This window comes from Vicia villosa, linkage group LG2, assembly GCF_029867415.1.
Source record: "Vicia villosa cultivar HV-30 ecotype Madison, WI linkage group LG2, Vvil1.0, whole genome shotgun sequence".
In the NCBI taxonomy this organism is placed as follows: Eukaryota; Viridiplantae; Streptophyta; class Magnoliopsida; order Fabales; family Fabaceae; genus Vicia; species Vicia villosa.
This window is the reverse complement of record NC_081181.1, coordinates 102483422-102498410: the sequence shown is the minus strand read 5'-3', so window position 1 is coordinate 102498410 and position 14989 is coordinate 102483422. Positions and strand designations below refer to the sequence as shown.

The 14989-nt window shown below is 35.9% G+C and overlaps 1 protein-coding gene across 1 annotated transcript; it reads right to left on the bottom strand.

Annotated features, from left to right (window-relative positions):
• Positions 1–11239: 11239 nt before the first annotated feature.
• Positions 11240–12001, bottom strand: LOC131649690 (uncharacterized protein At4g02000-like). The gene has a single exon (XM_058919446.1). The coding sequence runs from the start codon at positions 11999–12001 to the stop codon at positions 11240–11242; it is 762 nt and encodes a 253-aa protein (XP_058775429.1).
• Between the last annotated feature and the right edge of the window lie 2988 nt (positions 12002–14989).

The window sequence follows — 14989 nt, the reverse complement described above, 5'->3', positions numbered from 1 at the left end:
AAATTCTATAACATAATGTTGTCATCATTATTAAAAGCAAAAAGGTTTTTACATGAAAGTGGAGGGAAGATGTTTGATCATATCAAGCATAATGTTGTCATCATTATTAAAAGCATCCATTACATAAGGCTCCATCGATTGAACCCGTAAGGCTCAAGACTGGAAACATGTATGTAGTTTGAACATGGTGCGATACATATGTAATAACAGATTGAACTGCAATACATCTTGTAACACATAAACCCTATGTCTTTGTTGAATGATGCGCAGGAGATTATTGAGACTGGAAAGGTTGCAGGCTGGGGGCAAGTAATTGATGTGCGTCCCAAGTTTGACAAGAATGGACTCGGTTTCAGTCCTGGAAGGCAGAGTGTGGCGCCCAAGCCCAGTATCCTCAGCCCGGTCAAGTTCATGAGCGGAGGTGTTTCCGAGATGGTCAAGTCAGTGCCATTGTCAATGGTGAAGAAGTGGACACTGATTGTGATTTTGATAGCTGGATTCGTCCAAGTATTCCAGGGGAGATGCCTCGCAACTGCACAATTGAAGATGTCATTCAAATCACACAGGCTCAGGAGTAAATTTTCTTATTTTCATATTTCTTATCATGCATTAATTCCTACGCTCTGCGCAAGGCGTAGTGAATCATTTGTAGGGCCATGCAGTTCCTATTTTCAAAGTAAATCATAAATAAAAGGACGTTTTTTGCAACCAAATGTTTTGTTCCTTGTCTTTCTTTTAAAACTTTTTCCTTTTTAAATGGCAATGTTTCCTTTTGCACCTACATGCACAAAGCTTAATAAAAATAAGAACTAAAATAAAACATCAATCATGCAGAGAATGAATTGATGTTGATGTTTTTAATGTTGAATATTAAAGTTTGTGTAGAGTTGATTAATTTTAATATTTTATAATATAAATATATAATATTGAAGATCAAAATATTGTTAAAATTATAATTAGTGTAAAATTCCTTTTGGAAGCACTCTTTAGAAATAACAACACCATGGAATTCAAATTCTTCAAACCAGAGCTCTTCTTTTGAAAGTAAGAATTCTAACATCTCAAGGAGGTTCATTAGAAGTGATCCAAGCACCTGGATCACTTCTGTAAGTGGAGGAACACCATAGCCACTTCCATTTTGAAGCTCGAACAGTTGGAGGTTTGTAGCATAATTCAGGAGGTGTCAAGCTAGTCCAAGCATCCAAACATGTTCCTTAGGATGCATTGAAGCTATCCAGATGGTCACAGCTTATCTCTAAGTGCAGAATCACTACTTTCCATTCTCACTTGGAGCTCAAATAGAAGGGGTCGGGTAGAGCAATTCTGAAGCATGCAAGGTGCAATAAGCATTCAGTTAGAATCACTGAGTCCCCAGGAAGCTTTTAGGATCATTCAGCCATAGCCAGAAGTTCTCCACCATAGCCATCGACCTCCATTTTCAGAGGTATTTTTTCAAACTCCAACACACTTATTCAAGCACACTTTCTTATATATCTCGATACCAGTTTGTTCAGCATCATCAGAGGATTAAAAACCCTCTATCATCATTCATTTATTCATCTTGTTCATCATTCAATTTTAAAATTAGGGTTTATGTGTTCTTCATGTTCATACTGAAATTCGTTAGTTACACTTAGAATAAATGAATTCTGAACCCATGACCATGTTCCTCGTCCAAAAACGAGCAAAATTGATGTTTACATCATACCATTTGGTTGAGAAACCAGAGAGTTAGAAATTTGAATTCTCACGAGCTCAAGGAAGAAGATGACTATGGTGGCGCGCAAATTTGAATCTCCTGGGTCTTTTTAAAATATAATCATTTCGTTGCATATGTTATACAAACTGAGCGCGTAGCTCAGTTGTCCAGGTTTTGTATGTTGGTCATAGGGGCGTGGGTTCGAACCATGGTGAGGCCAAAACCAATTTTTTACCACTTGTTATTTCATCTTTTCTTTACAATTTTAATCAATTGATTCACTTATCAAATTAAATCATTTTTACTTCATTTTTCACACACTTGTCAATTAATATATCTATTTTATGAATAATAAAAAAAACATAAAAATATTATTTATTTCATATATTTTTATTAGGTTTTAAAATGGTTTGTTTTCATTTTGTTTTTTTAACCTATCTATTGTATGAATAAAATTATGATAAAACCCTAATTATTTAGGTCTTAAATAAGGTATAGACTTTGTCTTTACCCTAATTAAGTTGACTTTTGTCAATTTTTAAAACTGATTTCAAAACTTCAATTAAACAGACGATCGAGGTTTTCAGACAACAAAACCTTGCGTCATTTCATTTTCAACTGTTTCTCATAAGCAGTAAATTGATTTCAATGGGCCTCTAATAGAGTGTAAGCCCCAGCACCTTTCTTTTCTTTTCATAGTTTGTTTTCAAAACTGTATTTTCAAAACCTTTCACTGTTTTCAAAAATATTCAACTGTTCACTGTTAAAACTTCAACTGTCAACAACAATAAAATTACTGGTGAGGCTCTATATATACTTCTTCAAAGGCCTCCACTCCATCCAGGTTAGGCTTTATAGCTTTCACTTTACAGTCTTCATTTAAATTACTGTCAAATATAAACTGTGTATATATATTAGGACTACGTCTGAGTACAAACTTTATGACAGTTAAACTATATATATATATATATATATATATATATATATATATATATATATATATATATATATATATATATATATATATATATATATATATATATATATATATATATATATTATAGGAATATGGCCTAGGAATGAGAATGTCTTCCCGGTGAAGCCTCTTTCCTAATTAGAGATCTGTAGTTCAAACCCTCAAGATGAATTATTCCCGGTGAAACATCTTGAAAAAGCCTTAGAACCCAAAAATAGGATACATCCACCCAAGAGGAATTATTCCCGGTGAAACCTCTTACCCATTTGCTTAGAGCCAAAATAAGTTCAAAACCACATAGCTTTCTCTTGTGCTATAACAAGGACCCTCGATTAGCCTCATCTTGGGCTTTGTACAAGGACCCACAGGCTTCTTAAAAGCATATTTCCAGCTTACTCTTGAGCTTGTATACAAGGACCCATCAAGTTTCTTATAAACATAGGAACAAGTCTTTAGTCACCTTTTAGCCTATCCTGGTGAGTTTCTTCTATTCCTTAAACCAGACTTTTACACAAGCTAAGAATGTCTCAATCCCAGTATTGAGCATACCTTTTTGGAATGAGAGACATGGACAGTCTCTGTCACCCTTATTCTCAATCTTCAATAATTCTCCTTAGCAGATTCTAGGATCCATAACTGTTTATCACAGTCAGTGTCAGCCTTAATCTTGGGCTCTAAACAAGAAGTTTCCAATAGTTAATCTTTCTGCCATCAGATAAAAACCCCTGGAAAGGGTTAGCCTCCAAAATCAGTCTTTCAAAAATCATAATTCCCTAGAAAGGGTTAGCTTCCAAAAATTCAATTCTTAAAAGATAATCTCACTAGTTGAGTCTCACCTAGGTCAATCTCTGTCAATAAAAACCAGTTTCCCCAGTAGAGTCTAACTTAGGTCAATTACTCAAACAAATTCTCCACTAGAGTCCATCTTCAAACCTGGGACTTTCATTCATCAATTCCTGTGTAATAAAAACACAATCCTCAGTAGGGTAAATCTTTAAAGCAACAAGAGTCAAAAACCCCCCTCTGAGTCAAAAGATCCCACACTGGTAGATCTCTCCCCATTTAAAAGGCCAGCCTCAACCTTGGGCTTTGTACAAGGCACATACTCCCTTTAGAGTCAAAATCCAGTTCATAGGTGTTTCCCTATCCAGAGTCAGCCTCAACCTTGGGCTTTGTACAAGGCAGATAATAGAGTCTCCCTAGTAAGTCCTCCATCAACAGTAGCCACAACCTTGGGCTTTGTACAAGGCAGATAAAACCACATTTTTGTGTCAAAAGATTCCTAAACTTTAGGATCTTTTTCCCATAGAGTCACCCATACTCAGTTTATTTAAGAGTCCGCCACAACCTTGGGCTTTGTACAAGGCAGAAAATAGTGTCTTTCCTAGCAAAAGTTAGCCATAACCTTGGGCTTTATACAAGGCAACAAATATATATTCCCCAATTAAGAGTCAGCCACAATTTAGGGCTTTGTACAGAACACCAAATAAAATCCACCAAATAATTGCTCTCTAGCTAGAGTCAGCCTCAATTCTGGGCTTTGTACATAACACAAAATCTCTTAGTTTAAGTTAATTCCCCAGTGGAGTAATCTCCCAGAGTCAATAAAATCAATCAAAAAGCCTCAAGCTTGGGCCTCATACAAGCCAGCTAAAGTCAAATCTTTCAAATAGTAGATAGACATAGCTTATCTCTATAACGAGATATTCTTACTATCTCACCACATTCAAACAAACAAACATCACAATTACATTTTAATTTTAATCAAGTCTCCCATTTAGGATTTTGAAAGGCATGCTCTGTCAGTAAACCCAGGCATGTGGTAACTTTCCCTAATTTGGATGAGCACTTTTCTTTCATTCAAGACGCAGTTGACGGGTATACTTGCACATACACAAGTAAGGTTCCCCTCTTGAATGAAATGAATTCAGTTATTCTGGTGGATCGAGTGAGCGTTCATGCACCGAGTGGGGGCAAAATTAACCAGATTAATAGAATAGAATAGAGGCCAGGCAAACCGTATAAGGCGAATAAAATAATTTTTATTGTCAAAAAAACATTTATTGATGAAATTATGAAAAAGTCGAATTTTCGACTAAAAAAAATAAAAAAACAATATTTAGTTAATGTAAATTTTTAGAAAAAAAATAATTAATAAGAAAGAAAGAAAAGAAATAAATGAATAAAAGGAAATTATGTAATTAAAACTAAAAAAAATAAAATAAATGAATAAAAAGAAATTATGTAATTAAAAAGTGATCAACGTCACTTCCCACTATACGTTTTTTTGGTGTTTCTCCCTTTTTTACTTAATTAAAAAAGAGAATTTTATCTTATTTTATTTGGTATTACTCCATTATTTAAATTAATTATTAAACATAGATTAAGACTAGTCGCTATGGTTTAAAGATTATTATTATTTTGGAAGAAAAAAAAAGATTATTATTATTTTTTTAAAACGATATAGTAATAGAAGGTTAATAAATTAACAGTCATTATATTTTTCTTAATTAAATTATTGAATAAGTACAAAATAGTGTACATATTAAAAAACTAAATAACATTATTATTAGTTATATTATTTATTTAAAATGTTCTAATAAGTGAGATAATAGAAAATGTGATTAAAAATAAAAAAAAGGTGTATTTTATGTTTATAAGTATTTTAAAGGGGTGTTAATAACACAGACCTGACCCAATATGACTCTAAGGTTTATTTGGACCAGGTACGGGTAGGTGCACGATATTACGGTGAGGATATGAATCCTACACGCTTGTTTCAGATCCTATGGCTCTCAAAATTGAAATCTGGAGCGTGGATCTAAAATATGATGGACGAATGACTGCGATCTAATGTTGACCAAGGAATATGCTGAGTGAACACACACTGAATCGTGTTCATGTGTGAAACCATGTGGCCATCAGGAGGCCACATGGCGTCAATCTAACGGCCAGGGGGAGAAGTTAATTCCAGATTTTAACAACTTTTGTCTCATTTTCGTTCATCTCTCTCTCAGCGTTAATTCTTTCTCTCCTACTCCTATCTCACAAACCCAGAAAAAGAACTACCACCATGAACCCCAACAATAATACAAGAATCCTAATCTTAGATTTTCCAGAAAAAAACAACAAATCGAAGCATTCAAACACGCATTACAAACACTAATTCAGTCCTAAGCTAACTTCTCAGAGCATTTACCTGGATCCAGAAATTCTTTATGATTTTTCCTCTCCGATTTGGGGCTTTGAATCTGATCCTTCTCTTTTCTGTTTCAGGTATCACGAACAAGGTGATAGTGCAAGCGTACGATCCGTCTTTTTCTCGTCTCCTCCTCCTCTTTTCCGTTTTCTCCCCCTTTTTAGATTTTTAGGCTTTTAGTTTTATAGTGTTTTTTAAATTAGGAAAGATTATAAGTTTTGATTCAAATTAAATCTGAAGATTTGATTTTGTTCTTTACTGCACTTAAACCGTGTTGATTTATTCTTAAAAGGTTTCTGAATTTGGAGATTTGATTTAATATTTTTGGATTTGTTGCTCTTGATTTTTTTTTGATCACAACAAACTCAATGTAATTCATTAATCAAAAGATGTTCAATACAAAGAGGGGCCGATAATAACATACTACGTCGAGCCCAAGAATTGGCCGCCCTTGCAAGAGAGTGAGCAACCGAATTCACTTGACGTTTGACAAACTTCACCTCAAAGTTTGGAAAAGAAAGCAATAAACTACGAATGGACTCAATAATAGCATAAAACTCAGAATCACCCTTCCTGTTGGAATGGATAGCATGTGTCACAATTTGGGAATCACTCTCAAAAATAACAAACTCCATATGCGATGAAAGATCTCCAAGAATAGCCTCTTTAAGAGCCAAAGCTTCGGCTTCAAAAACGGGGAGTGTTCAAGGATCCTATGAAGTACCTGCATAGATAAAGTTACCAATGTGGTTACGCACACACCACCCCCTGTTAGTAGTGCCATTATTGTTATTGAAAGCCGCATCCACATTGCATTTAAGCCAGCCCATAGGAGGGGCACTCCAAGTTAAGGCTTGTTGAACACGAGCATTGTTTGTTGGATTTTCTTGAGCTTGATACCATTCTTTCCAAGTATGGAATGCTTTGACTCCCAAAATTGTCGCGTCTTCTTTCTCATTCTGCCAGATGTAATTGTTTCTGTTCTTCCAAATAAATTCTACCAGAACCGCAAATCTGCCTGAAATTTCCTTTTCTTCCTTTGAGCAAATATCAAGCAAAAGAGGCTTAATATCCTGAAAAACCTGCAAACGGGACTCAATAAGATGAAAAAGACCTGCTGCCCGCCAACATTGGTTAGTAGTTGTGCAATCAAAAAATATATGCCATTCATCCTCGATAGAATTCTCACAGAACGGGCAAACTTCCGGGCACATAACAAGACGCTGTCTAAGTCTCTGGCGAGTAGGGAGACACCCCGCACAAATTCTCCAAAGAAGGTGCTTCACTCTCGGTGGTGCCTTAATATCCAAAATGCTACCCCAATTCTCCGATCCTCCCACCTCCTTATTACTTCTAACTGCTTGATACCAAAGCTTGTAGCCAGATTTCACACTATAGATACCATTTTGTTCTTCCATCCAAATCAATCTATCCTGGCTAACATCTTCCAACAATGGGACTTTAAGAATTTTTTCTGAATCCGCTGCATCAAAAAGTTCTCTAACAACTTCTATATCCCATTTCTTCTCATTAGCCATCATGAGATTGTTAACTGACATATGGTAAACCTCCTGTTTTTGTGGACCCCCTAAATTACCTTCACTACTCCCCCGAATCCAAGGTTCCTGCATGATATTAATATGACTACCATCACCAATACTCCACCTGCACCCTAATGTTAGTACCTCACGAGATTTCCAAATACTCCTCCAAATAAAACTCGGATTATAACCCAGGTGAGAATCAAAGAAGGAGTTATTAGGGAAGTACCTTGCTTTAAAAATTCGAGAAACAAGTGCGTCTGGATTCGATGTTAAGGCCCAACCTTGTTTTGCCACCATAGCCATGTTAAAAGCATTAAAATCTCGGAATCCTAATCCTCCATACTCCTTAGGACATGCTAATCTATCCCACGCCATCCAACGAATTCCTGCGCCCTCCGTACCACCACCCCACCAAAATGCATTCAGCATTCTTTCAATATCCTGGATAATCGACGCTGGAAGAATGAAAAGACTCATGATGTAGGAAGGAATAGCCTGAAGAACGGATTTGATCATAATTTCCTTTCCGGCTTTAGAGAGGGATCTTCCTTTCCAAGAGTTGATCCTATTCCAGATTCGATCCTTAATATAAGAGAAAGTATCCTTCTTACTTCTACCAATCATAGAAGGTAATCCAAGATATGTCCCTGCTCCTAGCACATGGCGCACTCCCATAATACCGGCAAGATCCTCCTGAGCTGGTTTTGATAAATTCCGACTAAAATACACCTCCGATTTAGTCAGATTAATCTCCTGGCCTGAAGCCTCCGCATAAGTCTGAATCACCTTCATAATATTTCGCACTTCCGTTAAGTTTGCCCTGCAAAACAAAAAACAATCGTCAGCAAAAAGTAGATGGGACATCGTAGGTGCCCCTCTACAAATTTGTATCCCGTGGACATCACCACGTGCTACCGAAGCTGTCATGAGTTTGGAAAGTCCTTCAGTTACAAAGATAAACAAATAAGGAGACAGTGGGTCTCCCTGTCTAAGTCCTCTTCCTGGTTCAATTAGTCCTGCGAGATCCGATTTTACGAGAATAGTATAGTGTACCGAAGTAACGCACATCATAATCCAGTGGATCCATTTCTCATTAAAGCCCAACCGGGTTAGCACACCTCTTAGAAAACCCCAGTCCACCTTGTCATATGCTTTGCTGATGTCTATTTTAAGAGCCAAATTTGATCTATTTCCTCTCGTCTGCCTTTTGAGGGCATGAATGACCTCAAAAGCTATCATAGCATTATCGAGAATTGATCTTCCTTCAATAAAAGCAGATTGTTCCTCCGCAACACATTTCGCCAATAAATGTTTCATTCTATTAGCTAGAGTTTTCGACACCAATTTATACACAACATTACAGAGAGAGATGGGGCGGTAATCTTTCGTAGTCTGCGGGTTGGTGCATTTCGGGATCAGACAGATATTGGTTTCGTTTAAAGTCGGTGGGAATTAACCCCTGGATAACCAAGTATTTGCTGCCAGCCATATATCTTTACCACAGAGTTCCCCAAAAGTTTTTGTAAAACGCCGGGTTGAAACCGTCAGGGCCTGGAGATTTATTTGGATGCATATCACAAAGCGAACCATACAGTTCTTCTTGCAAAATAGGACGGGTAAGCTTCATGTTATCCTCTTCAGTAATTACTTGGTGAAACAAACTAAGAACATCATCATCATTTCGAGTTGTAGCTGTGAATAAGGTTTCAAAATACTTCTTGGCTATTACCTTAAGATCTTGTTGTTCCGTAACAGCATTACCATCCTCATGTCTCAAAGAATTTATATGATTAACTTTCCTGCGCGCCGTAGCCGACTGGTGGAAGAAACGGGTGTTTCGATCACCGTCGCGGTACCAATGCGCCTTAGCTCTTTGACGCCAGTAGATATCATCTTTTACCAGAGCCTTCTCATATTCACTTTGTGCTTTAAAAAAATGGGTAGTCGCTTCAGGATCGTGGCAGCTACGGAAAGCTTCCATAGTTGATTTGTGGCATTCCAACTCTTCCTTCTTTTTCCTTTTATTTCTACTGTGCCACACTGCCAGTTCCTTAGCACATGTAGAGATTTGATGCATAACATCACAAGGACTCTCTTGTTGCCATCCAAACTGGACTACATCTTCAATATCTTCTTCCTTCAACCAGTAATTCTCAAATCTAAAGGCACTGTTCCGGGGTCGCATAACTGCCGGCTCACATGAGAGGAGAATGGGAGAGTGGTCTGAATGTGTTGCGATGAGATTAGCCAACTTAGGGGAAGGAAATAACTCCAGCAAAGATGGCGTCGCTAAAGCACGGTCCAGCCTTTCTTCGATCATTCTGTCAGTTCCACAGCTCTTAACCCAAGTGTATTGATGTCCTTCCAAGGAGATGTCAACAAGATTTCAATCACTGACAGTGTCACGAAAACCATTGCAAAGCCAATTAGGGTGTGGGTGGACTCCTTGTTTATCGTGTTGGGATAGCATGTCGTTAAAATCGCCGATAATACACCAAGGAAGCATAGACATAGTACTAATCTCACGCAACATTTCCCATGCCTGTCTCCTTTTGTGTCGCTCTGGGTATCCATAATAGCATGTTAATCTCCAATCTCCTTTGTTCACATTTTTAACATGAATGTTAATAAAATTTCGAGAAAAGTTCTGTACACTACATTTAGCTGCATCTTTCCAAAGAACCGCCAAACCGCCACTTCTTCCTTCGACATCAATAACCAAACAAGCTGAGAATTTTAATGACACTCTTATTGTTTCCAATTTGCGGGTCTTAGCAAGCGTTTCTGACAGAAAAATAATATCCGGTTGGTAACTATGAGCAAGCTTACGTAAATTTGGAATTGCTCGCGGGCTGCTCAGACCCCGACAATTCCAGCTTAAAATTTTCATTGGTCCCGGCAGTCCTGGCTGCCAGGACTTGCCGTTAAAAAATGATTCGGAGCTGTAGCTTCCTGAGATTCCGCCACCGTTTCTTATTCTCTTCTCCTCTTTTTCTCTCCTTGTTCAGCATCTCTGTTAGGGCCAGAGGGGGGTTATTTTGGTCAAGGTTTGGGTCTGATTGAGGTAATTGAGGTAGTCTGTTGTGAGGCTTTGGGAGATTGGTTTTGTTTGTGCGGGTAGATTTAAGGTTAGATGGGCCATGTTTGGTTTGTGTGGATTTGGTTTTAAAATTAAAGGGTTTGGCAGTAAGAGTGTGTGGAATAATATGGGAATTGTCTTCTTTGGAAATTGAAATAGGATTAGTATCGTGGTAAGGATTTTGGGTTATTTGCATGTAATTTGGTGGGGCCGGTTTTGATTGGCTAAAGGGGAGTTGGGGCATTTGCATGGTTGGGTGTTGGCTCGTTGCATGTGATTGGCTGAGGAGGTTAAGTTGTTGTCCGCCACTAGGTAGAGAGAGGGACTTCAATTGGGTAGCAGTTTCGTTGGTGTGGGACCAGGGATTAATGGGGGGATTGGTGGATATATTTGGTGAGGGGAACAGCTGGGGGACAGGGCATTTAGTGGGTGATGATTTAGTAGCAGCTTTTGTCGGGCTATTAATTTGGAAAAGTTGGATGTTGTTTTGAACAAGTCCTTGCACGATAGGCTCCAAGACCGGCGCAGTATTTGTGGAGATTGGGTCCCGCTGAGTAAATGTCCAATTATTGTGAGAATAATTGACATTGATGGATTTAGATGCCCCTGGTTTAATTGTGGTATCATTCTCAGTATGTTGACCAGTAGCTACGTTACCACTTGCCTCCTTCTGCGATTGCATGTCACGCGCTGGAAATATGGGATTTTCATGGCTTGCTTCGTTCCTCCCTGAATGCTCCGCTCACAGCCATTTTGATGAAGGAACAACAAATCTCTTATTATCAGCTCTAATCTCATTAGACCAACCTCGAACCCCAGTGTCTTCCGCCATAGCAAATCTCACTTCACACCTTTGTTCCGAATGACCAAGTATACCGCAGACAAAACAAAACGTACTTAGTTTTTCATATTTAAAATTGACTACACACCATTCTCCACCTTTATTCCTGACTCTAGTAGTTTGCTTCAGAGGTTGCCTCACATCTACTTTAACTCGAATCCGCATATATTGACGCCAAAAACTGGTGTTGTTGTTCTTGTCATATTCCACAAATGTGCCAATGTAACTAGCCATTGTTTTCCCAACCTTTTCTAACATGAATCCCGCCGGTAGATTATGGACTTGGATCCAGAAATCAACATGGAATAGAGGAATGTTTTCAATTTGAACCCCCAATCGGACTTGTTCTAGGATTAGGAGATGGCTATCAAAACTCCATGGACCTCCGTTAATAACTGCTTCCATATCAAGTTTATGTTCAAACTGGAAAAGATACAAGCCCTCAGTCGCCTCTTTGATCGCTACACCCTTTACCGACCTCCATATATCCGCAATTCTTGTCTTCATAGAACGCACATGAATAGGTTTATCACATAAAAATCTTCCGACCAGGCAGAGCCTCAGATCCGACACTTCGCTTGCTTCCTCCTCCAGATCGAAACAAAATCCTTCTTCCTCGCCGTCGTCATTAATGGATAAGTTTGCAATACTCGGACTAGCCATACTATTTCGCAGATCAGTCAAGAGAACCAAAAGAACCAGAAAAAAAAACTATACTTCTCACACGAGAAGAAAAAACCAAAACCCTATGATTTTAGAACGTATTTAGACTGTTATTTGTAATGATTTAGTTGTAATGGACATTCAATTTCCAGATTTTCATATCATTTAATTTAGTTTTGATTTTGATTCAAGTTTAGAAATTAGGGTATGCTGTTGGTATAAGATGTACGGCCGCTAGGTGAAGGAAGAAGAGAAGGTTTCTAAAACCTAGTTGACTTGATCAAAGTCTTCCAATAAATATAATATTAATAATAATAATCTTATATAATTTTTTTAAAAACCACCAGTTAACCTTAATTATACCCCTAATAAAATGTTTTTAAAATAATCTACTGGTATCTTATGATAAGAATAATATTTTAGTTTGATAGTAGCAATAAAATTGATTATTATATTAAGATTGGTGGAATAATAGTAGTCCTTTATAATTTCTTTCGCAAATAAGAATTGGTAAATAATTTTTTTTATAATAATAATAATAAAGAAAATGATATAATAAGAGTTTTCTAACAATATTAGAAAACTATTAATAATAATCACTAACTAATAACACTAATTACTCGGTCAACCCCTAAAAATGTGATGAAAATGAAGAAGAAAAAAAAAAGAAAAATAGCTAATAGTAATACTTTTATTTAGCCACTCAATTACAACACGTGACTTTTTGTTTCAAGGAGTAATCATTATTATATTTTTTTAGAAAAAAGCCAACCATGGTAATTAATAATATAATAATGCACTTATTTGATAATAGTGATGATGTTTAGCGGAAAAAACAATGAAAATGGACTATCTTAACCATTTAATTAATATTCATAACTATTTTTTAATAACAATTTATGATAATAATAAATAGTTTAATTATACTGGTATTAAATCTTTATGACAAATTAATTAAATATAACCCAAATATATGTTACACATGAATATAATAACCAAGAAAATAAGTTTAATTATACTAAAAATTTCCAATTATAAAATTTTCAATTATTTCTAATAGACCAAGTTTTTTTTTTTTAGGATTTTTAATGGGCTTAGGTCTTAATTGAGTTTAATATAATTTTCTAAAAGAAAATACACCCCACTCTTAGAATTAAAATGGTTTTAAGGATGGGCTTAACAATTTTAATGTTAAGTCCACGAGTTCAATATATACCCCTTTTAAAATAAATTTAAATAATAAATTGCAAATAGAGTTAGTGATATGATTTATTTAGAATAATTGGATATTAAAATGATAGACAAATTTTGGAGTATGACATTACGTGTAACACCATTGTCATTTCAATATTGTTTTTCGTTTTATAAACACAAGTCTTATAAATACTTTTCTTTCAAGTCATGTCCTTTACATTTCCAATAGAAATCTTTTGAGTCGTTCTTTAAATTTCGTTGTTACATTACATTTTACATTGCTTATATATTAGCCATAGATTTGAGTATTCTTTTAAAGTAAAGTCAGAAAGATGAATTTAATCATTAAGATAGAAACACTTAGACACATGTCCTAGGATCAATCTAGTTGATCCTGCAAGTTACCAAAGTAAATTTAAAAATTTAGAAGACTAACGACTGTTTACTAGAAATTTCTGTAAATACATTGTTATTGTGAGACATCACTGCGTTGATTAGTAGTGAGATGAATTTATCAAACCTAAGAGGTTTCTAGGTAGAGGTTGCATTGGGTAGGGATTAAGTGAGAAGACAATAAACCAACTGTAGGACGTTTACATGCAAACCGGAGGTTGTTTGCTTGGTACTTTGAGTTGATGCTACTAATAACGTATTTTCTTCCTAGCTTGGTAGCCCTCAAAGTAGGTGTTGTTGTACACCGAACTGGATAAACAATTTTGTGTGTTTGTTTACTTTTCAGTCTTGTTTTAAATCATGTTTACCTTGTTGTTGTATGTTGTTCAAATATCAATGTATTTTCCTAAGTCTGAAACTTAGAGTTTTGGAGTAAAAAATGATATTAATGTAAGATTTTTTAGGTTGATGAAGGTGAGTGTGAAAGAAAAACAACATGGGGGAGTGATCATGCAAGTTTAAAATATAGCCTAAACATCTGGAGCTATATCTAAAAAAAAGTATGGCGCTAAGACGTTTTAGATATAATATAGCATAAACATCCGGAGCTATATCTACAAAAAAGTTTGGTGCTAAGACGTTTTAGATATGCATCTTTAGAAATTTCTCTGGATTGAATTATTTTGAAGTTTTTCTAACGTTTACCAATTTTAAAATACTTCTATAGATGTAGCTTCGAAAAAAAACAAATTTTAACCAAAAAAATGCGTTCAGATATTCATCTTTAAAGTCAGGAACATATATGAAATTGCACTAGGTGCTACTCATAAGGTGGATTAACAAAATTTCCAAATTGCAATGTAACCTATCTCATTTGACGTGAAAATAGAAAATAGAAAAATAATTACACAAATATGAATTGTCAAAGTAAAGTTAAGAGGGAAAAAAGTCAAGTGCATAAGTTAACACTAACTTCATTCGGATTTATATATACGAAAGACCATGTTTTTTTCTTAGAAAGAGAAATAATGAAATAATTAAACGAACAAGGAAAGGTCACATGAGTGGTAAAAAATTATTAAATGGGACATCAATGATCTGTCCCATCAATGATTCTCTAATACTGCTCCCTAGCACGTTGTGATTCAATGAGACAACAACTTCTTTTTCTTCGGTGAGATAGTTAAAATTGTTTTTATTTTAAGTTAATTTATTGTCAGTTAGCATAAGCAATGTTAGTGTTGTTAGTGAGTTTGTTGCTTTTACCTATTCTCTTGCCAATATCCCACATTTTTAGTGTTTGTTAAAGTGGGCTATTTTTTCTCTGATTCAGTTTTTGTAAGGTTATTTAAGAGCCATTTCTTTTATTCAATTCAACAAGAAATATTCTCCCTATTATTT

Excerpts from the sequence above, each read along its gene's own strand:
- LOC131649690 (XM_058919446.1), bottom strand. The coding sequence starts at position 12,001 with ATGGCTAGTCCGAGTATTGCAAACTTATCCATTAATGACGACGGCGAG.